Below are 25,451 nucleotides of genomic sequence, written 5' to 3'. Positions count from 1 at the left end.
GCTCGGATTTCATGCCCTTTGCATCCACGGAAAATACTGTAATTTCGTTAATAATGAAGTAATTGCCTGTCACAGATTAATGTAGGTAATTATTATTTATTCTTGATACAATTCCCTAATACAAAGGTTGGTGAAAAGCAGCTGTCGAGAAACGCCTGTGTATTCTGTCACACCGGCCCCCGAGCGGTGCCGAGGCCCCGCAGTGCAGCTGCAGGTCGGGGTTGCTCAGGTGGGTGCCCCATAAACCGTACCTGAGAGAGGGGCCTGCAACAAGAACTTCCCGTGGTTTAAATTTCCTTTAACCCAGGTGACAAGGTCGAAACTTTATGCAGAGGCTCGTCAAAGCAATCACATTTCAGTCGGAAAAGAGATAAGGACATCCCCAGGAGAGCACCATGGCCAGGGCTTTGCCAAGGACCGGCTGTACGAGCCTGAGGTTAAGGCTGCTCCCCGAAGCTGCTGAATAGGAAATTTTTCAAATCCTGAGAATATTAGTAAGGCGGGGAAGTTGCTTCTCTTTAGCTCTAGCCTGGAGGACTGTGCTTCTGGAACCACTGCAATATGTTGCATCATTTTCTTCAGTGGGCATTTGTCATCAGCTGCTTTTGTGGAAGCTGGGATACCTCTCTGTATCTTTCTGCGAAAAGGCACATTTACTTCTCTTTCAAAGAAAAAGTGGTCTTCCTGCCGGGTTCCTGATAATGACACTGGAAAAGTTTGAGCATGTTGTTAATAGGACAAGATGATCACATCACTGCAGGATTCAGAATTTGTGTTCTTCAGCAAAAGATTCAGGTTTAGCCAAGGTTGTTTCTTAGAGGATGAGTAACAGCTTTTCTGGTGCTGGTAAAATTTGTGATCATGTGCGTGAAGTCTGATAAAGCTCTGGAAGCCTGCAGAGATGGGCCTCATTCTGCGCAACCTTGCTAATAGAATTGCTGTCCTGAAGAGGATCTTTGATGAATCAAGCTGATTATGCAGAAATCATTATACACGGGTAAAGAAGGCGCCTGAAATTTTGTTTCAGAATTTTGTCTAAACCTCTGCTTCTCTATCCAAATTTATATCGGTTTCATAGGTGCATTTCCTACAAAATAGCTCTAACCTTCTAAGTCAGAAAGTACCCGTGTCAAGACATCTAGAGCTTTAGTCAAATACACCTGAAGCCACTGTTTTAATTTGGGTGTTTTCTTTTGTTTCTTCTTGTGAACGTATCACATGCTGATGTTTATAATACCAAAAACAAGAATTAGAATTTTTTTCATTTGTCTCCTCTGTTCTGTGATTTATTTCCATGCTGACAGATTTTACATTTACTTTCTTAAATAAATCTGCAGTGCTTTAAGCTTCTTTTATAAACAGCACTTGCAAAGCAAAGATCAACAGCAAAGATGTTCACTGTAAAATAAGTATTCTTATTTGTAAGAAACTGCACTAAAACTCTCACCTTTCTGAGATTACAGTATATTTATACCCTGCTTTCAGCATAAGTCTAAGCATGAGTTATTGCATTGACATTGTTTTCAATGAAAAGTCAAACAATGTACTATACTATTACAAAAAAACAAATCAAAAGAACCAAACCAAACAAAAATGCATGTGAGCCAGCACACACATGCAATCATTTTTTGCCTTTTATTTGTTCATAACATTCAATATTTTATATTACACAACACTACATATTAAGTATAGTTCTGTTCCCTTATATTATTTTCAAAGGAAAGAGTGAGAAGTAGCAGCTTTTGAAATAAACACTTAGGTCTTTCTCAACCATATATGCAATCAGTGGCAAAATACCTATTTTAGAAGTATATCCATTCCAAAGTAGTAAGAAATTCAGAGATATCTTTCACTTGCCTTTGTAAAATCAGATTTAGTCTTAAATGTCATAATAAGGCTGACTGTTTTACCACGCTGTTTAGTTACTTGTCCTGGAGGGCCCTACAAGAGGGGAATGTTAGATTCTCGGTCAAGTCGCCTGTATGCATGTTCAGACTCTTCAGAACAGCTCAGCTGAGTGACTCTGCATTTGGAACTCTCAGTAGTTTTTCATTCTTCATCTAAAATGTCTTGAGAATCTCTTCCAGATGATTTCCTTCCATGCGACACTGATGGGAATGTTTTAATTTTACAACATTGTAAGAGTTTGACCTTTGAATTGGTCTGTCTTGTCTTTACTGCGTGCTCGGCTCTCCATCGCCTTATGCCACAGGCTGTATCTGCATCTGGGCAAAGTGTAATGCTATCCCTCCTGGTTTATAAGATTTTATTTCTACCTGTGAGAGCAGTGCAGAATGAAGCCCTGAATATCTGTCACGGGAATACATTTAATTTTCGATCAGGGGAGAGCAGTTGGATCCCTTTCGCTTGTTGCTTTCCAGTTCACCACAAAGAGCTACTCTGGAAGCAGCCAGAAACACTCCTTTCCCCCAGGCTCGAAAGCAATCCTATCTGGGAAGATCTACCCTGCTACTTGGCTGAGAGACAGGATTCAAATGGAATTATTTCATATGACATGCTGATGCCAGCCTCAGATCTGGATTTTTCTTTCCTGTTTTTTTTTTTTTTTAACCTCAGAGTTCCCAAGTTCCTCAGAAATCTTGGTTTGATTGAACATTTAGTTGGATTTTGGAGTATCATTGATGTATAGAGATTTTGGGTTTCATTCCTTTAGGTTAATGTAGCTAATTTATGTTTCCTTTCAAGAACATTTAAACTGTTCCTAACAGACAGTGGAAAGCAGATGAACTGTTTGCAAAAATATTTGAAAGGTCTTGATGTGAAGAGAGAATTATGTTGCATTTATATGCCAGTATATGAAATTAGAACTTTATAGGACTATTCCTTGCTATTATACCGGTGTGCTATTAATGAGGCTTGTAGGGAAGCCAAGTGTAAACTTTCAAGCTATACTTTGTATATGCTTTTTGTAACTATTTTGTTAACTATTCTGCCTTTGCTGGATATTCTTACTTGCGCTGTCTTTCTCTTAACCTTCGTGCCTTAGCCTGAAACACATGAAACAGTGCTACCATGTATCATCTATTTTACATAGCCATGGTCATGCCACTCTCATGACAATCCCCCCACCCCCACCACTTTTTTTTTTTTTTTTTTTTTTTTTCTGTGTGTGGCTTACCTGCCCAGTGCAGACGTTCACTGCAGTTTAGGTTTTAGGCAAACAGTGGAGTTGCTGGCGTCCTGTAGGGTTGCACTAACATAAAGGAAGAAATGCTGGCCATTTGTCCTCTCTCTGTCTTAAATCCCAGATTGTCACAGCAGGAACCATTCTTCTCAGCCCTTGTTAAATGAAATAAAAAGATGGTAAGAATGAATTTATAAATCTTCAGCAGTAAACAACTTATTATTAATGTTTTGGAGGTAAAAAAAAAAAAAAAAGCTAAGATTAAAGCAGCCGCTCCTTTTGGCAGAAGGAATGAGTAGGGTGGAAACTAGACATCAGATTGCTGATTCAGAGTTTGATCCCAGATGTGGGAGGATAAATCTTTCTGGAGTTCCTCATAACTCACTGAAATGAGGTAGGCTGGTCCTGCTTGGGAGCAACAAATGGATTAGATCAGCATGGGAGAACAGATAGATAAGGAGAAGGACCTGAAAGACTGTGGTTTCAAAGAAGCCAGAGAAAAGAAATGCATTGCAGAGAAAGAGTAATGAATCAAGAAGTAGAAAACACAATTGCTTTCTGCAGTGTTTCTCTGAACACTACTCTGTCAGTTGTTATGAAGAGAGTTTTGAAACACAACCTACAGTAGCATATTGGAATGTGTGTCAGGTATGTATTGGTGTTACTGGTGCAGATCTTCACTATTTTGTGAGCTCTGCTGTAGCTTTTAATATGAGAACTTCATCAAATCACTTAATTATGTGTTTAGTTTTGCCTTGTGTAGAAGCAGCTCTTTATCTACCTCTTTAATATTCATTTCGCAATATTAATCCCTGAGCCTTTTCAAAACATTTTTAAATTCTTGGAAGGTGTTAGAAAAACGTAAAGCAACATTACCAGAGAAGTATTTTGAATAACATCTGTGTGCATGTGCATCTCTACAAATATTCTGATTGTTTTCTTACTTTTCTCTCTTTACAGATACATTTCATCAGCTCATGAATGGAAATTTAAGAGACTTTATACAAAATATCTGTGAAAATGGAAACGTCATCTTTGCTATCATCCTTACATGATGAATGCAGATCAGACAACTATATTGAACCTCATTACAAAGAATGGTACCGAGTAGCTATTGATGCTCTGATTGAAGGAGGTTTAGAGTCCTACAAAGAATTTCTTTCCAAAGAGAGATGCTCAGAGTTTCTAGCAGATGAGGAAATTGATTATATTTTGAACAATGTTCAGAAACTTCCCCAAAACACAATTTATTCCTCTAACCATGCCATTGATGACACCTCTTCCTCGGGAACCTACTGGCCCATTGAATCAGATGTGGAAGCTCCAAATCTTGACTTAGGTTGGCCCTACCTGATGCCTGGAATTTCTGGTGGCACGAATATTGATCTGCTTTTTCATCCACCACGAGCACAGCCTTACACCATAAAGGAAACCATTCGGAAGATGATACGAGATGCAAGAAAGGTAAACATGAAAAATATTGTTGAAAAAACCATGTGGCCATAATAATCTAGTTGCTGTTTTACTAGAGATTTTTTTTATTATTTCTGGCAGTAAAAAATGATCTGGCTGCTAACAGTTGAAACGAAAAGCTTTTCCCAGACTGAGATCAGTCCCTTGGTATCACATGCACCAATGTTACTAACCTTATTTACAAGGGGTCAGGGATTAATTGGAGGGATTAATGAAGCATAATTAACATTTTTCTGTAATGCTGACCAGTCCATGGGGAATTTGTAGATAAACAGCACACCTTTTGTTTGACCTCAGCTGAGTATACCTCAAGTGATACAATTCTATCTAACTTCAGGATATATCCTAAGGTTTCTCTTCTGTCAGTGGGAACATGCATTGGTTTGGAACAGTACCCTGCTGTTACAAGAAAATAACACCTTGGTGTATGCCTGACTCATGTACTTTGAGAGTCTCTGGTTTTGTGATTTTGCATGCCAACTGTCCTTGCAGAAATTAGTCAGAAAGTATTAAAGAGAGCTCAGAAGAAACAAAAAAAAACCAAACAAAAAAAAGGTTTTGGCAACAAGGAAACAGATTTTACGTGGGTACCTTACCTTCATTTCAGGCTAATGACTAATTATAAGAAATAGGGACACTTCTCCAAATGCACTTGTTTCCACTTAAGGGTACTTGCATCTTGTTTCCTAAGGCACACCTGGCTTACACCTCAGTGACAGGGTGCTGTGTGTACAAACCACTTTTTGCTTTCCAGTGCCAATATTAAAAAAAAAAAAAACAACACCATAAAATGTATTAGCATACAGCTCTGTTCAACCCTGGGCGACATTATCTTTTTAAGCAGATTTGACAAGATTTCAGAAGTATTCCTAGCAAGTACATCATGTTCTCCTGTCTTCCCTGTGAAAAAAATTGGGTTCTGTGTGACTTTATGGGCTTTAAATAGGTAGGATAGGGCTCTAGCTCCAGTGCATCCATAAACACTTCAGTGGCTGAAACGTGCATGTAAACATGTGCAATAGAAATGGACTGGAAAGGGCGGGGAAGGGAAGGACAATGTCTTTTTACAATGTCTCTCCTCTTTTTAGATAAAGCATATAATTTGTTTTCATAATAGAGTTATCACTAGGCCTTTTATCCTGCAGTTTACAGTCTAGAATGACTGTACACTCAAAGAAGAGGAGAATTAATTACTTCTTTTCCTTGCTGTGCCTTTCAGAGCAAAATTTGGTGTTTTTTGCTTTTGTTTATAGTGAGTCTTGACTGTGACTAGCCCAAGATATGCTGTGATCTTTTTCAACAGCACCTCCTGAGCTGCCAATGTATCCACTCTAAGGGAAGCCACAAAAGCATAGATAACTTTATTGTGAAAACTAATTCAATTTTCCTACAGGGTCTTGAAATGCTGTAAAGAAAGTCTGTTTTCCATTAGTTGCCATGCTTTTTGTGCCTAGCTGGCTGGTTGCAAGTGATCCAGTCCCTTTCCAGTGGCTCTCTCAGCTGGTGGTGCTACCTTGTAAAATGCCATTTTAAGCCTTTGAATACCGCTATGGAGCAAAATTAGGTATGATTCTTAGCCTCCTTTGGGAAAAGGTTGAGTGCATAGTATATTGGCTCTCTGATGTGCTTGTGGTGTTTCCACTTTATAAAGAGGATGTTACGTATGTGTCATTGTCAAATCTGACAGCTGAAAGGTTTGTTTAGTTGATCAGCACAACCTCAACAGCAACAACTGTAGCACTTTTGATACAGTGATATGGGTTGGTCACTTCAGGAAGCAGCAATTAAATCTAGAAGACACAGTGTTGTTCAGCCTCTTCTCTCTGCAGATGCATAGAAAAGTTTGAAGGATTTCTAAATAAGGTAAAGTAAGGTTTTTAAAACATACAGCAGGCAAACACTTTGTAAACAGTCTAACCTACGTCTGCTAAGCCACTTATAAAAATACAATTATATTAAGCAGGTTTCTTTGTTATGTAGTAGTGGAAATTGTAGCCTTATGAGAATATTCAAAGTAAGAAAAGGCTACACATGAAAAACAGAAACCTGTAAAGAATAAAGAAGTTCTTCAGCAAATCACATTAAACCATTACAGCTCTGAGCAAAATCTGTGGGAATTACAGCAAACTTCTCTGGGAAAATATACAGACTGTTGGAGGCGGGTGTATTCATACCACCTAGCTTTAAGCACCAAACCCAAGTGCCTGAGTTCAGGCACTGATTTCCCTGGGCTACCTGAACACTCAGAGCAGTAGGAAACCAGCTCCTACAAGGGCAAGGCAGAGAATGTTTCTGCACTGATTCACACCATGAAGGAACCCGTTCGATATATATTTATATGTATATACTAGCCCAAAAATTCATGAAGGAGACAGCCACTTAAAACCTAGATTCTTTTGAATACTTGGAGATATATAAGGGTTAGATGACATTATTAGTGGACTTACTCTTGACCTCTTTCATGCTTGATGCATCACAGTGTCACTCCTTGAAATGATTATTACATATGTTAATTTTGACCTTAAGAAAACCTGTTGTAAACAACATTAAGCAACTTGCTTGCTGACAGTGATTTTCCTGACTAAAGAAGAAAATAATTTGTAAGGCTATGCTACACTAGACTAAAACCAGTGACTATGAAAAAGTGTAATAAGAAAATCTTGTCACTTAAATGTTTCTTAAATGCATAATCTGCGTAAAAATTATGCACACATCACCTTTATGGTAGGTACAGGCAATGTAATAATGGAGCTTTTCTTACAGAAAAGGATCAGTATTGTTAAATACTAGAAAAACGAGCTAATCATTTTAAAGAGATGAATCCATGCTTGTGATATATGTTTCTGAACTTATATTACAGCAGGGGAACCATATTGTACATAGGATGGCATTACGCTGCAGTCTATACAACAGGACTTCAGTGGCATAGGTGTGACGTTAGCGGAGTGCCTTAGGTCAAACCTAACATGTCAACAAAATGGGTTTTCTGTTGGTGTAACTAGACCTCATCTCCAAATGATACAGCTTGGCAACCACCCTCCTCTGTCAGCATAACCTGTCTGTTTGGCATGATGGTGTCAACTGGGGAGACACGCGTCTTTTTCAGATGCTGATATAACCACGTGGGGAAAAAGCACTGCAAGGTCTGTCTGACCTTAATGATGGACAGACTTTTGCAAATAAGCCAGTAGCCTTATTTCTTGTGTGTTTTGGAGGTTTCTACCTTTAATCATTGGTAGTTTCCGGCTTCTCTGAAGCTTGAGGTGCTCCTACAGCCTGACTCATCCTGGCTGGGTTGTCTGAACTGCAACTGATAATGTTTAGCAGTTTTTGCTGAGATTATTCATCTGGGAAATGGTATCAAGATGATTACTCATCTGTGTCATGTTAACGTGAGACTTCCTTCTCTTACTATAAAGCAACACAGAGACTTTGGTAATGAAGTGTCCTCTCCCTGTATGACTTTTCATAAGAGTTGCCTCAAAACTCTCAGTTATGAGACTTGCACATGTGTGCAAGAAACAGCTTGTACTATCTTTTCAGGCATGGTGAGACAACAGGGAAAGGACAGGACAAAGCACCAAAGGGTCCTTCTGGCAATGTGTTTTTCTCTTCCTTCATTAACTAGATTCCTCTCTCCACCACTGAGGCATTCCTACACAGTTTTAGAGAGAATGCATAGCTCTGAGTCTTTTAGATTGATACCCAAATAAGGATCAGCTCTTCCTGGAGAGAACTCAAACCTGTTTTTTAAAGAACCATGTTGTTTAGACAACCCAAGGTTTGCTGGTTTCTAGCACAAGCCAGAAAACTGAAAGAATTCCCTGACATACTTTTGGGATTCCTGATGGAATGTATGAAGTTGCACGCTATTCAGTAAATATGCAGTACTTTTCCCTGATTTTATTTTATTCAAATAGACTAGTAGTCTTAAGCCTGGGTTCATAAAATCAGTGATAGTTGTAAGACTTTTAAAAAAGTTAATTGTTTAGAAGCTTAAATAAAAATTTAGATGATTAGTGTATCATTTCAGAAACTCAAAAAGGGCAGTTGCTTTTGCTGAATTACTCATGACTGAGCTTTGTAATGTGAGAAAGGGTTGCAAAACTTGGACCCTTGGGAAAGAATTAAGTTGCACTGTAAATGAGTGTAACTTGTTATTAAGTCTTGCTGGACCTACTGTAGGTAGGCCCTTAGTAATTCAAAAAGGACTTTCTTTGAGTTCTTGTGAGGGAGTTATGTACAAAATCTGATGCCTCTGTTGTCTTCCAGAGCAGTGGACCCAGTCAAATAAACAAAAACAAACATTGACTCATTTTACAGTCGTGTGAAAATGAAAACATTTTCTTGTAGTTTGGATTGATCTTTTTTCTTTTTTTTTTTCTTTTTTTTTTTTTTTTCCTTCAGGCAAGAGTGAGAGGTTATGTATTACAGAAAAAATGATTATTCACTATTGATCTCCTTTGGTTGTGTGTATAATACAATAATAATAATAATAATAATAATAATAATAATAATAAAACTGGCTCTGGCTGCAGTCTAGTGTGAAGGAAGATCAAATTCTTTACATGCCTATATGAAGAGTGATGTTTCTGTACAGAAAGAAACTTGTAGAATATGGGTGTGTTGAGCAATCTTTTTTTACTCTCTCAACAATGCTCTTTGCCAACTGTTTTAAATATGATTTGAATACAGACTGGAATAATGGTAATGAATCCTGCTTGTGGCAATGCTTGTCTTAGCTCATTAATTGCAGCAGTCCAAGCAGATGAGAGAAAGGGGCTGCATTTTTTTGTTTGTAAAAGCTAGAACAGTCTGCTGAATTCAGGGAGAAAGAATAGATCAGTGCAATAATCATCCCACTCAAAAGTTTTCTATATTATCTGTAGAGTGATAAACAGTGGATATCTTTTTCAAGCTTAGAGTGAAACAGAAAGACTCAGTTCCCAGCTGAAGACATATAGGCAACATTTTCCCTGCCAAAATATTCTACCCCCCAAGGTTTTCAGCAGGTGTTTTTGGTTCAGCTGCTATGCTGAAGGGTGCTGCATTCATCAGTCATTTCCACTCACCTTCTGTTAAATGACTTCCTGTTAGCTGAAAACCAGCATGGCAGCCATGCATATGTTTTTTAGGTGAAATGTGATTTTTAGCTTTTGATAGATTTATTAGAGAGAGTGAGGTCATGTCCCAGCTTTTCTAATCACCCAGGGCATGTGCCATGCATTGGAAGAGGACAGGTCTTTTTGCCATCTGCTCAAAACAAGTAATTATTTCAGGTATTTTTTCTGCTTGGATTTGCTATTGGATTCTTTACACAATTTTACTTGCCTGTCCCCTTCTCCCTCTGCCCTCCCACTCCCTACATGTAAGGGTAGTCCCAGAGCAGACACAGCAGTGCACTTATAATGCAGACAGAGAGGACCACCATCAATGGGTATCGTGTTATCAAAATACCACACCTCTGTGATGGATTTAAAAATTAAGTAGGAAAAATTAAAGGCCAGATCTCACAGGCAGCTGTATTTTTTATTAACGTCTATCTCATTCACATATATGTAAGAAGTAAGCATACACATATGCTTTGTACCAATATTTTTTCATTAAAATCTTTTCTTTTGTTGACATAGATCTTTGTCAGTCAAAACAAAAGTGCTATTAAATAGTAATTTATGCTTTTTTCACATTCAGTAGGTTAAAATGTTCTTTTTCATATTCAACAATAACTTTGTACTACAATATACTGAAGCAATTATGGGTCAAAATATGATATAAATACAAAACAATTGATGTAAAATAATTTTGCCGAGGCAGAATGCTTCTTTCAGTGCCCTGTCCAGTGTAGTTGGGTTTCATCCCTCTCCTTGTCTTGCTTGTCAAAAAACCCTGAAATGTTGAAGTGCTATTTTTGTTCTTCTGAATTCCTATCCTCAAGAGAGCTGGGTTTTTCTATTTTTTTTCAGTCAGGGATCAATCACCTTGAAGAATTATAGGCTTAACCACTTCACATTCGTGTTGCCATAGGCCTTTTCTCATCTCTTGCAGTTTGAGCATAGCTTCTGATCTCTCCTAGCTTTCCAGCATAGCCAATGATGTTTTGAGGGTTGGGGGACACATTTTGGGTGATTTTAAGCTTTAGATTTGTTTGTTATGTATCAGAATTTGGAAACTAAAATATTATACTATCTGTGATGATAGAATTTTAAATGAGAATATCTCGGTATACAGATGCCTGCAATACCTCAGCAGTATTTGTGTAATACGGTATGATAGAAGGTACATGGAAAGTGGAAAACTGCTGACATGGATCAAAACAAAAATCCAAGGAGAGCTGCAGGTTCAGAAATTCCCATGCTGCTCTTTGGAGGGACTGAATTGAAGGCCACCAAGTTATGTGTATTAAGTTTCCTCATATATCAGGTCAGAGTACAGGTATCTACTTCACTTGTAATTATTTCAGAACAATTTGCTTAATGCTGTGTTATTTTTCCCAAGGAGTACTGCAAGTATTCTAGTGCAGGTGGTAAAAGAAGTCAAAGTACATTTTAGTATTTACTTCTAAAAGAAGTGCAGACCTTGCCATTGATACCAGTGCAACCGTGCCTTTCCTTTTACCTTGTTGATAAAGTACGTCTGCAACAATTTTCTAATAGAGAGGTGCTATTTGTACAATAAAAGTTAAATTCCACATTTTCAAAAATGCTGCTTTTTGTCAGCATACCTGAGACCTCAGAGAGCTTTTAGTCTTTAAAATCCTACCATAATTGTCCTTTGGGAGGAAAGAAGCAATGGACATTGCAACAGGAACAGGGTGTAACAGACATTGAAATTGCTACTCTATAGTAGGATCTGCAGACACCCATACAATGACCCACCTCAACAGAGCTGTTCAAAAAAACAGTTGCAAGATCTGGCTATGGCTTGCTTGATCAACAAAGTTAATAATTTTGCAGTATACAGTCCAGTGATCAGTAAGTCAGTTGAATTTACAGTAGTGCTTTTTACATTGTAAATATAGAAGTGGAAGCAACCAAACTACCATCTTTGCTTCCCTTGCCTTTGTTTGTCATCTTTTCCCATATCCTCTGTGTTTGTTTTCTGAAATGGTGAGCATCATAATGTTTTGCTGTGTGTCTGTATATCATATAGTTAACCGGTGTCTTAGTTTTCCTGATTGGTGCCAGCCAGTACAGACATACCGCTACCGCAGTATAAACAGTAGATTCAGAATTTATTGATTTCCTTCATCCTTAGCCATCAAAGAAAACGACCGTAGTGTGTTCAGTTTTATAGATGAGAATACTAAGCCACAAAGGCATCAAATTATATCACAATTCGCAAAGAGATACAGTTATAAACCAGCAGCCTGAGAGTATTATACATTAGCAGATAGTACTCAGAGCAGCTAGGGACCAGATAACAAGTTTTTTTTTCCTAACTTTGTGGGTTTAATTGGTAAAAAAATTATAGGCATGCATTTAGTGTTATAGTTATAAAAACTAATTTCTGGGGAACATCAGTGCTTCTCAAAAAAAGTTTGCATTGGTATATAACTGTAGCTTTGTAGTGCTTACTTTTCAAAAATATTTGTAAAAGCATAAGTCCTTTCTTATCTTCAGATAAAGAGGGTGTGTCTTTGAGACATACACAAGGTGTTCTCATACCTTAGTTAAGAGCAGATTATTTTAACCAGTTCTGTCTCTTGGTCTGGAGTGCTTGCACTGACTGCCCAGAAGATGTAAGACATGAGGGAACCAGAACAGATTCCTCAAAAACAGAGTCTATGGTGACCCTTGCTCTCCCCAGCAAGGTGTGTGGGCATGAAGCTGCCTTCAGAAAATGTCTGCGGTGCATCTTTTATCCAGGGGGGGTTGCTAACTGCAGCACCAGATTTCCTCAGGCCTTCTCACTTCTGTCAGCGATCCTGCTGTAAGAGATGAAGCTGTGCGATAGGAAAATATGAGAACTTATGCACCATATCTCTTAGAGATGAAAAGAAAACTTTGATATCTGCTTCATCCACTTAGCAGTTGGGCTCAAACAGTAGCACAGGGTTGTGTGTTCAGGTAGCCAGGTGGGTGTGCCTCCAGTTCAAAGGGCAGATAAAACATCTCAGCCTTATTTTCATGCTGTTTCCTGGAGCTGCAAGCACTCTTTGCCAAGCAGGCTACACTTCAGCTCAATAAACGGCCTTTATGGCTCAAGCACTAGGTAAAGCACTAGACACCACCTCCTAATTCAGGTGATTCTGAGTGGCATGAGCCCACAGAAGGTATTGTAGTTAGTGTTCTCCTGCCAGGTTTTTGATGCTCAATGAGCCAGAAATAATAATGAGGATGAGACGAAATCACTAGCCCAGAAGAAGAGCAAGTGCCTGCTGATTTTCTGTGGGACCTTTCCCAAGAAATGTCCACCAAGGGACAGCCTTTTTTAAGCTGTGCAGAATTCACTTCTGTACCTGTAGAGAGCTGTACCTCCTGATCAGAGACATCCGAGGCAGCAAACAGAAGTTATAGTGTCAGCCCACAAATCTGATTTCCCTCAAATGCCAGGGGAATACCGCCTGTCAAAGCAAGCAGGTTTCTGTCCAGCGTGACAGCGCACAATAATATCTGAAGCTATTTGCTGTTCTAATGATTTCTTGGCACTGCCTAATGCACAGGCACGCAATAATTGCCTGAAAAGTCACTGTCAGGGGTGTGGTTTTCTTTTAAATAATAGGCAGGTATATGTGGCTGCACAGTATCTGTTTGATAACCTGTGTTTGATGAAGATTGGCCTAAAAATATCAACCATCAACAGATCCAACTTTTACAGTAGTATGTAATTCTAAAAGCTGCTTTAAAAATTAACAAAAACTGTATTATTTTGCCCAGAGGAGGTACTTTTAAAATGAGAAAACTAAGCATAGAGATGAAACTGGGAATTATGACTGATTCTTCTATTTATTTGTTTGCTATAACCTTATTTTATGTTTTAACATATATGTATAACATTTATGTATATGATCACAAGTAATATCATATTTTATGATAGATTTTATGATGCACTATATGATTGCAGTAATATCATCATCTATTTTGTTCAGGAATTCTGGGCATATTGTATGACAGTAAGCCACTTGTGCCAGAAATCTGATTAGTCAGATGATTTGATTTCTTATGCATAAGTTAAATTTAATGATGGAAGTGCAGTCCAGATCTGAAGTGCTGTGATCAGGATTTCTGTCCCAAGGCTCAGTACTTTGACTTGAAGTTCAGAGAAGTTAAACGGTGTCTTTGCAGGAAGCAATTGAGAGGCCAGGAAGCTCTTCTGTGTAAACATCAGAGCCTTGCAAAGCCAGGGCTCCAAGTGCTTTCTGGAGGAAGAAAAGGAAGAAAAAGACATGCTGTTCTTGGGAATTGGGAAGGAGGCATGTCAGAGAAGCAGGGGTCTTCACTAGTCCTTTCAGTTGCTGGAAGGCTTCCTGTTAGAACCAGTGCAGCAACTAAATGCTGCTTAGACCTCCTGAGGGACCATAACACTCTGGAGTCTGCACCCAGGATGAGGATGCTGGCAGCTTTGGATTACTCTAAGTCTTACAGTGTTATGTGGAGGGAACAGTTTAAGGCAAATGCAGATGGACCAATGTTTGATTTGTCTGGGCTCTGCTCTGTGCTATCGTGTGTCAATCAAAAGTAACTCCATGAGAATCGGTATCAGATGGATGGAAGTAAGGCGCGAAAGTTGTGCATGATGTCTGTAATATGCAGTCACCTCTGCAGGCATATTCTGCTGTCACACCCTGAAGTAACCATACTAATCATACGGTTAGAAACCTATACATTTCAGTGGTAGATCTTCTTTCCTTCCCCCCACTTCACCCCCAACTCCAGCTCTTCCCCTGGGACAGCCCTCCCTTCTTTCATTGTGCACCTGAGCCAGAGGTGAGCATTTATGCCTGCTCTAGGTACTTTTGGCATCTTCCCTGAATGAAGTTCCAGGTGTGACATCTGGGAATGCGAGCTCCCTCTTAGGTCAATAAAGAAACCTGGGTGCCCTGGAGGATGCCAGTCAGCACACCTGAAGCAAGTGCTTGTATAGAGGATTTGAGTCTTTTCCCTGTTCTGTGTCTCCCAGTAAGAAGTAGTAAAACACTGTCATGATATTAGAAATACAGCAATGCTTTTGAATTGCTAGTCAAATCACTCAGTTTTATTGGCAGGTTTCTGGTATTTATTATCAACTGTAGGTCTAATACAGGGGTCCTCAAACTTTTTAACCAGGGGGCCGGCACGCGGATGAAGTGGCAGGCAGTCATCTGCAGCTGCTTGGTTTCCCCTCCCAACCCCCGGCGGGGGGGTCTGTAAATACCGGGGGCTGGATTGAGGACCCTGGGGGCTGTATCTGGCCCGCGGGCTGTAGTTTGAGGACCCCTGGTTTAATAGATTAAATATTAGGGGAGATATATTATCTGAATAGGACTTTCATATTTACCCTTTGTTTTATTTTGCAATAAACTGAAGTTTTTGGCAGCAAGGATGCAGTTTAGAGATAGAACATTTGTGTATCAGAAATTACAATAGGCTATTTAATTACAAAAATGACTTGTATACACAATTGATTCTCATCTCATTTTGTCTAACAATACATCCAACAAAACTTGAGAAGAATTTTTTAGGTATTTAGTAAAGGGCAGAGAGGGAAAAATATAATACCTGCTCAAAGAATACGCTTGTTCTTCTTCAAACAAAATTAGATCCCTAATCCTGAGAGGATTTAAATACTTTTAATTTGTGTACACGAGAGGCTCCATTAACTTAACATGCATATGTGTTTGCAGGGTTGATGCCTAGGGATATGACCATGTATCATTAAGAATCTGATTTCTTTCTCTCTTAAGTCACACCACAGAACACTTGTAGTACAAAATGAGCATGTACCTTCAGTTGGTTGCATCCACTGTGAACAACTAAAACAAGAGTAATATATGTCCAAGCAGAATGCAACAGTAATTTTTTTTTATTCTAAATAAAACCTGTGTTGAGTAACTGAATATCTGAAACCCAAGCAAGGCATTGAAACCAGTGGAAGGCTTTCCCTTCTGCAGATGCTATTCCACTACTCAGTTCTCCTTTACTGATCCCATCATGCATGCGCAGGCCCAGGTCCCACAGAAGTCTAACCCAAAGGAAGGGATGCACATATGAATGTTATAGAAGGCAGGCTGGTCCCTTAAAAAGAAATTCAAGAGCCAGACTAATTTATCATGTTGATGCATAAAGAACAAGAATAGTTTTTGCCAATATAGAATGTCTTATCAAAGAACATTTTTTTTCTCTAACTTTGTATAACTGGCCTCAACCAAAGTAACTGAGTCCTCTCCTAGCAGACCTTAAGAGTTTGTACTGGGGATAGAGGCTTCATTATATTCTGCTACATTACATGTGCTCTACTGAGCTCATATACAGGCAGGGAAAATTCCATAGAGAAGTTTCTCAATTTGTACTCTAAGGCTTTTGAAATGGTTGCAAAATACATATTAGAAGCACACGTGCACTTTTTCATGCATGCTGGCATGCAAGCAAACAAAAAGGAAGAAAATACAGTAAGAAGTGAACATCTGGAATTTAGTTATTATGGTAGTACTGTCCAAAATAGTTTATGTATTTTGTTTTTTAAATGCTGCATATTCTTAAATTTAAAAAAATAAAAAAACACCTTGAGAAATAGTTTCATGGACAGTTATGACACTGCTGATACAAGATTGTGTGTACACAGATAGACATGCTTAATTTGAACTTTGTTAGCAGTGTTTCAAAAAATCCTGGGGATCAGAATTTCATAATCTGCTAAATCCTATGGAGTGACATTGCTTATACTATCTGAGGAGGTGACTCGCTGCATTTAATTATACAACATAGTCCTTCTTGAGCTATGAAGTGGAAGAAGAAAGCATTTCAGTTTAATGTGTTACTCTGTTCATAACCTAGCTGTCCATTTTCAAGGTATTAGACTACATGTAACAGAAATACAGATATTTAGAAAAGGGAAAATATTTAATTTCTAAAACAAATAATAGTATTGTAAGAGCAGGCATTGAAGTTACAAAGCTGAGTAGTGTATCTGAAATCGGCATTAGAAGATGATCTTTGAGAGACTTTTTTCCATAGAATTTAATTACTTTAAAAAGAACACAAAAAGCTAGGTGTTTAAAGATATTGGGGGATTTCTAGCGAAGTACCTTGACTGCGGTATTCCGGCAGCACAGTTATATAGCATTATCTGTTGTGGAAATACTGTACTGAGTGAGTAACAAAAAGTTCTGGTATTTTAATTCCAAATATAGATATCTCTCTGTCTTGATTTAAAGAAGGAAGGACAACATTATTGGCTGCATTTCAGTTCACCCTGATGTTCACATAGAGGTACTAGTTTTTAAAAAAACAAATGGAACTTGGTCAAAGCTGCTTGTTTTCATAGAGTTTGTATGGGGATCCATGCTATAATGCATGGAAAAAGAAATAGACGTAGGTTTAAGCACAGGTTTTCCTTGCCCAGTAAAACCAAATTTGGGCAGATTCTTTGATCAGTCTTGGCTGAACATGTGTCACAAAGTTTAGGAAAAAAAATGCGTGATAACGCACAGAAGTACAAAAGCCTTGTCAATGCCTGTCAAGGGCATTGCCGTCCTAACAGTGGAGATGTTACTGGTAATTGCACTAAGTATTCTTCTGTTTGGAAATTTGGAAATTGTGCAAGAAACTGCTTTGACCAGGCTTTAAGTTATTTCTCTAGTGAAGAGAATTTCAGAATTATGGGAAGCATTGTAACACACAAAACCAATACAGTACTTTTTTTTTTAAATTACTGTCTTCTATTGACTCTAAATCCTATATATAGTGCCAAGTTACTGTAAACATATAGTGAATTATATTTTCACATCATGGTATATCTGTTTTTTAACAGCTATTAAGAAAGGTCTTAGCAATTACAGTAATGCTTGTAAGTAAAAGCATTGATCTGTTCTGGTTTTGCTTTTAAATTGCTTATGTGTGGCCTGGCTGGGATTTTAGCCCAAAACAGTAAAATGTAAAGCATCCTCCTTGGTGAATCCATACACCCAGTAGGGGAAATCACTTTACCTATAAACAAGGAAAAAAATGACATTAAATAATTATCAAATGATCTGTATAAGCAGGTTACATAATATTTATATAAATAAATATGCACACATGCACTCTGGAACTTCATTGAAAAGCTTGCTGTCAGCAGCTGCCACAGTAAATATTGCACCACACAGGCTGAAATGCAGAACACCTATGAATATGATGTATGTGAAAAATCTTTCATGGTAAATATTAACATATTTAACTAAGTTAACACATTATGAAAATTGAGAATGGCATTTCACTTAGGACATTTTAATTTATTTCAAAGTCTTGATTGGCTCTTGAAGGTCAGCAGGTTGTCTGGGAAGGATTTTAATGTATATAAACTATACCCTCTTTTTCCTTCCTTTCTCAAATTTGCTCAAAACCACAAACCCAAGAAAATCTCAAATTAAATGTTTCATTTGTTTTCCAGTTGGCAGGTATTCCTTAGTGTTTCAGAGAGTCATTCACCTGCAGCTTTTGCTTGCTTGGTCGTTTTCAGGCATGCTTTTTGGTGCTTTGTGCCCAGGATTTTGGAGGGAATGAGTCTTCTGCATTGCATCCAGTGAGGCTTCCAGTGCTCCAGGTTTATTCCCCTCAAATGCTGGCAGCAAGGCTTTAGTGTTGAGCTCGTTCAGAGACATGATCTCCCCCACGCTACCCCGCCAAGACTAGTAGTGATTCTGATATGTTAATGAATATGAATTTTTGTATTAAACTGTCTTCTTTATTTCTTGATTATACACTGCTGCTCGTTTATATGCTGTGTTCACGTGTCCTCTCCATGGGCCCTGTCATTGCTTTCCTTTTCAGAGATTATTTTCTGTCTGATTTTATTGGAAGTTGTTTTGAAAAAGAGCTGGGTAGACAGGAACCTGTGATCAATGTTTGTATCCTTCAAAAACTTGTAATTTGTTACCAGTTTTCAGGGCCCTCCCTATTCATCTTTGCAGCCATTTCCAGACTACAAAATCAGTAGAGGTTTGATAAAACTGAGAGATTCACAGATTTTGATACCAGAAGGGACCACTATGATAATGAAATCTGACTCCCTGCAGAGCATGAGGCTGACAGTGTTGCATCTTCAAAGAGCTGATACTAATAATAAATCTGACCTTAAAAGGCTTGGGTGCTAGTCCTACAGTCAGCACTTCTGGGTAACTAATTCATAATTGCTCAGGAGATCAGATTGTTTTTTTGTATACTTTTCTCTGAATGATGGAATTTGCTTGAAGAAACCCGTTTTGAAGCTGAGACCAAGACTGCCTGAGCTTTCTGTTTGTGTATCTCATCACTCAACATGACAGTCAGCCAAAAGAGAAGGTGCAGAGAATTTTAAATGCAGGACTGGAGGGCGAGGTGAGGCTTGAGCTGCTGTGTAGCTGCAGGGGTTGCTTTCAGAGGGACTCTGGGATGCACAGCATCTTTGTAAATACAGGCCATTAGCCTCTGAGGATCTGTTTGCATGGCACAGTCAAGTGCAGTGAGGAGATTCCTAAGGAGCAGGGCATTTTTGCCTTCCCAAAGCATCACATTAATGTGACAGTAACAAAAATAATTAGCAATGGGGTGACTGCAATGTCCCTGCACACCCAGCAGTGTGACTTGCATGTGCACACACACACATATACACCCTATATATTTTCAGTTTCCCAGATAAAAATAGATGCAATAATTATAATAATAATAATAAAAATGTTATTCCCACATTTATTAAATGGTTTGCACTTTACATATGAAAAGCTTTCTGTATATAAGTGTTATTGGAAGTAATTTAAGAGGAATTGTAAAAGCTGCTTATTTTTTTCAGTATTTTTTCTAAGACTTTCATAATAGAGAAGTAGCAGACTTCAGTAAGTTTTAATTTTTTTAGTTATGTCATGGATGCTTTGGAAGGCCATAAATAACATTAGTCTATTAAAAATATATTTCTACATTAATATCTTCTAAAACTAGCTAAATTGCTTTTTTGGAAAGATTCACATACTTTGCTAGGTCATGCATTTGTATTGATTCAAAGACCTTTTCCATCCTTTAAAAAAATTGTTATTCTTTGTATCCTTTTATTTTTGCTGAACCTGAAAGTCTTTTGATTAAAAACATTGGTCTAGCATATGGAAGACTTGTTTATAAATTCCTTCAGAACAGACTCCTCATCTAGAAATATGGATAACAGCCTAGAGTGATTTGTGAAGACATGTACATAGTCAAGGGTACTCACGTACTAAGGGTAGTGAATACAGTTGCAAGACAAGCTGGAATCTACCCTCTCAGGTGCTTCTGGTGGTTTAAAACTATATTTTGTATCAAACTTTTGTGTACTTGTTATTGTCCATGAGATAACCAGAAACATTTCAGTAATATCCAAATACAAAGCAGTTGTTCACTTCCCCATTATCTGACTGTGTTCTGCTATTACTTTTTTCTCACAGTATTCCTGTATGCAGCTGTGAGAAACAAGAAAATACCTTTTTTGTTGTTCACTTGAAGTAGTGTTTCTGATTTAGATTGCATTTCAGCAAATGCTTGGTCACCCACATAAATGTCATGAAAGGCTTACCTGTTGCATACCTGGCTCCTGTTTCATTGCAAAAATTGTTCCTGTGTCAATTAAGATGATGTATATTGTATTTTTTATGATTGATAAGAAACTGGAGTATCTTTTAATTACCAACTACTGGCCACAGTTGACCAAAAATTGTAAACTCCCTGGAAGATTCCTTCCTGTCAGCTGCACCTGCTCTCTCTAGTGCGTGTGGCCTGCACCACACCTGAGAGCAGGTTCAGAATTATAAGGAAAGACTGAAGAACAACAAAAGATACATACATTTTTAAGTGAGCAAGAAAAAAGGATAAAAGCTGTCCTGTTATTACATCTGAAAATAATGCAGTTTTTTCCACACTTTTGTCAGTATGGTGCTGGTCTGAAATTTTTTATCTAAAGGAAAGAGGCAAATACTAGAATATTTCTTTTTCAGTCAGCGTGTGTGCATGTGTGTGCAATCCTCTACATGCATGTGTACACACTGTGCTACAGAAAGCATGGTTTCTAGGTACGCATACATGCACAGGATGCATAGCAGTCAGGTACAGAGAGCCTTATTACCATGAATTTGGAGTGGGAAGTTTACTCAAAGGAAGATGTTTCCTGAGATCAGAGAGGTACTTCCTAAGTTTGTTCCTAAGAACAAACGTTTATTTGAAAGGCATTAGTTTGCACAAAAAGCAGTTATTTTACAGAGTGTTCTTGGAATAAAATGTTCACCGCTCCACAGAGATATTGGAGGTTCTCATCTCCGTCCTTATTTCAAACAACTCATCTAGCATATTAAGCTATTAGCATGCATTGCACATTTTTCAAGAGGAAATTTTTCCAACAGAATGTGGCTTAATGTAAGTCTGTGGATGTTTTGGTCAGTGGTGTTTCTGCCTTTGTTCTTTATGATTAGACAGGTTCTGTTTTCAAGGGCAAAACAAGGGAATTTTCCCCTCTACTCCTCACATTTGCTAGCATGTATACTCCTGAGGTATACATCTATTCAGCACAGGAACGTTCTGTGGCTGCAAGGGTCTCACTGGCACTAATAGCCAGTGAATCTCTCAAAGAAAGCTACTGAAGAGTTGCAGTAGGTGCCCCAAGACTGATTTTCTATTTCCTCTATTTTTAAATCCAGGTGCCTGCTGTGATGTTTTATAAGAAATCCCCTTGCCCCAGTGGGAGCTTTGCGTTTCTTGCAAGTGTTCAGCATGCTTCATGATTAGATCTCTGATTATCATTACCCAAATGGGGGTGGAGTGGGTGTGAACCAGCAGCATGTAGGGCATGTCAGGAGGAATATTTTCTATAAAGAGAAGTGATCTCACATACATGAAGTTGTACAATGGAAGACGTGATAACATGTTTCTCTTCTACCCATTAATAAAACCCTACTAACTTGCCATGTTGGTCACTAGCTCAGTTGAGTATAAAGGGTTCAGTTACTTGCACGCTGGTAACTCAGTTATTTGAATAACTGTTCATTTTATTCATTTATGAATGAGTGCTTCACATTATCCTTGTGAAGATGAGAAAAATGAGAAGAGGAGACCATGACGGTAGGATGACAGTGCCTGTGGCAATGGAATCTGGATCACAGAACTCTGTCCTGCAGCCCAGCCATGGGTCTGCTCCTCCCCAGATGCATCCTGGAAGTGGCATAGGACTGATTTAAGAAAATGTGAATACACTGAATAAACTTTTAAACATCAAAAATAAACTTTTAAATTCAAAAGGAAAGACTAGCAGATATTGAAGATGGAGCATAATGATTACTTCATCTGACTTTATCACAAAGACCAAATAATCTTTCCTGTGATTTTGCATAATTGCAGTATCAAATTGTAAATGATTAATACTTTTCCTGGGGCCTTGCTGAGGAGCTGTATGCAGATCAGTGAAAGCTGATGTTAACTGCATGTACAAAAAAATAGTGTCACCAAGATCATTCTTAAGCTGTATATACATGGTTGTTGTCTGACAGAGATGGTTATTCAAAATTCAGCTCACATAGAGACTACAAGACCAGTTTAGCAAACAACTGACAGAAATAAATAGGAAAGAAACATTTCTTTTAAATTTTTAAACTTGTTTCTATTAATTTCCTTCCTTATCCATTGACTTGCTTCTCCCTCAAATGCCTCACTATCTGTGGGAAGATTCACTTTTGAATAAAAACTGTCAGGTTTCTCTTAAAAAGCTTTTAGAGTGTTTCAAAATTGAAATAATTTTCTATAAATACAATATTTTAGAGCATAGTATTGCTACTGAAATCATAGCTCTTCCAACTAGTAATAGTTTTACTTGTAATTCCTCTCTTTTTATTTTTTTTAAGCGCAGCACTTGATCCAGGAATTAAATTTTGTTTAATACCTTGTTTAGTTCCAATTCAGTATTCACTCCACTGGGGTCTACAAGAATTGTAAAGTTACTTATCTGCTTCATTTCAGTTTGCTTCACAGGAGGTTTGAGCAGGGTATTTTTAATTGCTTCCTTACTATTTCAGATGTATTGCTCCATATGGTAATGTGCATAAAAATTTAAATTTGTTTTCTTCCTGAAAAGCTGCACATAATTACTTATGAAGTAGACTAATCTTTTCTTATCTTTAGGACATTCTGCTGATGCTTTCAGACTAGTCTGCAATTATTTTTTCCTTTTTCGTCTAATCTGTAATAAATAATCTAGCATGCCAGGATAATGGATTTCACCTGACAATCTCAACATGATTTGCAGACAATAATTAATTAATTAGTTTCACAACCTGTCTTTAAAATAGGTGAAATTGAAATGCAGCCTGCCAGCGCACAGTCATTAGCAACATGTTGCACATTAACTGTAGCTGCTCTATAAGCAGGTGGTATAATCTGCTTCTCCCAAGTATCAGGGAAGGTTCCTGCTCAAGTGGCACCATGTTTAAAAAAATAAATAGTTAAAATCATCTGGCTGGGTTGTTTACCTGCTGTTCAGATGTAATTATGTGCCATATGCAGACATACCTTATGTCTGTAATACATATTGCAGAATATTAATCTTATGTCATTGCTGTTCCTTTTTTTTTTAGCAACATAAATGTTACTACAGGTATTCGTCCAGGCATGATATTTTTATTTATAAATGCATTTTATTATGTCATGTAGCTGAACTGGAAAAAATTGTAGGACATATGTAAGATGAACAGAGAATTTGTCAGAGTTGAACCCTAGGTAAACTTCTCATTATCCATCCTCTTCTATTTATACAGGAGAATTGTTGGCTTTCCTTCATACTGACCCATCACTGACCTGTGACCAGTAATTATAAACAGCCTGGACTCTCTATTTTTCTGGTTTACCGTAACCATATTACTGCCTGATTTGAACTCCTTAAATGGAATTAAGTACACCTATAGGGTTTGAAATTAGTGGCAGTGAAGTAAATAGCATCTGTAGCAGGAAGCAAAAGCTTTATCGTGAATATTACAACAATTTGGTCATAAAATGTGCAGTAAAATGTGATGTGTATTAAAGTTTGCATAAAATATGTGGGAACTCATTTTAAGGCCACATTCAGTATCCCAAACCAGATTTTCTTCTGAATCTCAGATTTAACTAACTTTGAAGTTCTTGAAGGAGGGAAGAAGGAACAGGAAGGGAGAAAGAAAGAATTAAGGGAGTGAAGGGTGAGAGGGAAACGGGAGGAGAGAGGTAGAGAAGGAAGGAAGGAGAAGGCAGTGAGAGAAGGGAGGAAGGAGTAACAGAAATAGGCCATAATAACCTGTACATTTTAGTGGTTTTGCTTTCACTTTTGTGACAGCAATATGGAGACCTGTAATGTCATTGAGTCCTACAGGCTGCTAAAAATACTCACAGGCAATCAAAATATTTTCACAGGACAACTGCTTTAAACATCCGGTCATTAACCAGTCCTTAAGTATGCTTATCTCATGTGTCTGTTACTGACTCTTAATCACATGTATGAAGCTCAATACAAAAGCTGTAATCTTGAGAAAGGATGAAATAAGCAATATTTGAAAAGATGGTTTTTTTCCCACTTCCCTAAATATATAATTCGCCTTTATTTCTGTATTCATTAACTCTTGTGTTGGTTTTCCTTTCAGAAGTCGGGCTGAGCAAAGAACTTGGTCATCAAGCTGTTTTTTTAATATTGGGCAAAAGCGTTATACCCCTGATACTCAAAATTTTAATTAAAAATGACCAACAACAGAGCAGGGAATTCCTCACTGTCTTAGGTGTAAACTGTCCAGGTCTGGTAATGGCAGTTGCTCTAACAAATATTACTGTATTGCAATGGACTGTAACATTCATTCTTACCCTTATAAAACAAGGAGATTATTGCACTTCTTTCCAAAGATTAAGTGGACACTCTGTTGAGGACTGCTTTCTCCACTTCGTTGTTACCTTTGCTATACCAGGATTCACAGAATCACAGAATGGTCAAGATTGGAAAGCAGGTTCACCTGGAGCAGGTTGCACAGTCACATCCAGGTGGGTTTTGAATGTCTCCACGGAAGGAGACTCCACATTATCTCTGGGCAGCCTGTTCCAGTGCTCTGTCACCCTCAAAGAAGAGTTTTTCCTCATGTTCAGATGGAACTTCATGTGTTGCAGTTCATGTGCGTTGCCCCCTGTCCTGTCAATTGGCAGTACTTAAAAGAGCCTGGCCCCATCCTCTTGACACTTTCCCTTAGGATATTTGTAGACATTGGTAAGGTCCCCTCTCAGTCTTGTCTTCTCCAGGCTAAACAGGCCCAGCTCTCTCAGCCTTTCCTCATAAGGGAGATGCTCCAGTCCCCTAAGCATCTTTGTAACCGTCCACTGGACCTTCCTCAGTAGCTCCCAGTCTCTCTTGAGCTGAGGAGCCCAGCACTGGCCACAGCACCCCAGATATGGCCTCACCGGGACAGAGTAAAGGGGGAGGATCACCTCCCTCCACCTGCTGGCCACAGTCCTCCCAATGTACCCCAGGGACCCATTGGCCTTCTTGGCCACCAGGGCACACTGCTGGCTCATGGCCACCTTGCTGTCCACCAGAACTCCCAGGTCCTTCTCTGCAGAGCTGCCTTCCAGCAGGCCGGCCCCAGCCTGTACTGGTGCGTGGGGTTATTCCTGCCCAGGTGCAGGACCCTACACTTGCCTTTGTTGAACTTCATGAGGTCCCTCTC

At 38.5% G+C, this 25,451-nt stretch overlaps 1 protein-coding gene across 1 annotated transcript in view; it reads left to right on the top strand.

Moving 5' to 3' along the window:
- Window positions 1-25,451, top strand: part of FAM83B (family with sequence similarity 83 member B) — a 64,906-nt gene that overhangs the window by 10,498 nt on the left and 28,957 nt on the right. Inside the window, exon 3 of the mRNA XM_056344659.1 lies at window positions 4,106-4,609. Within this exon, the coding sequence (XP_056200634.1) occupies window positions 4,166-4,609 (444 nt within the window). The 5' untranslated portion in view covers window positions 4,106-4,165. The remainder of the gene's footprint in view (window positions 1-4,105; window positions 4,610-25,451) is intronic.

Source organism: Falco biarmicus, chromosome 6, assembly GCF_023638135.1.
Source record: "Falco biarmicus isolate bFalBia1 chromosome 6, bFalBia1.pri, whole genome shotgun sequence".
In the NCBI taxonomy this organism is placed as follows: Eukaryota; Metazoa; Chordata; class Aves; order Falconiformes; family Falconidae; genus Falco; species Falco biarmicus.
The sequence above is the reverse complement of the archived record's forward strand: the minus strand, read 5'-3'. Positions and strand labels throughout refer to the sequence as shown.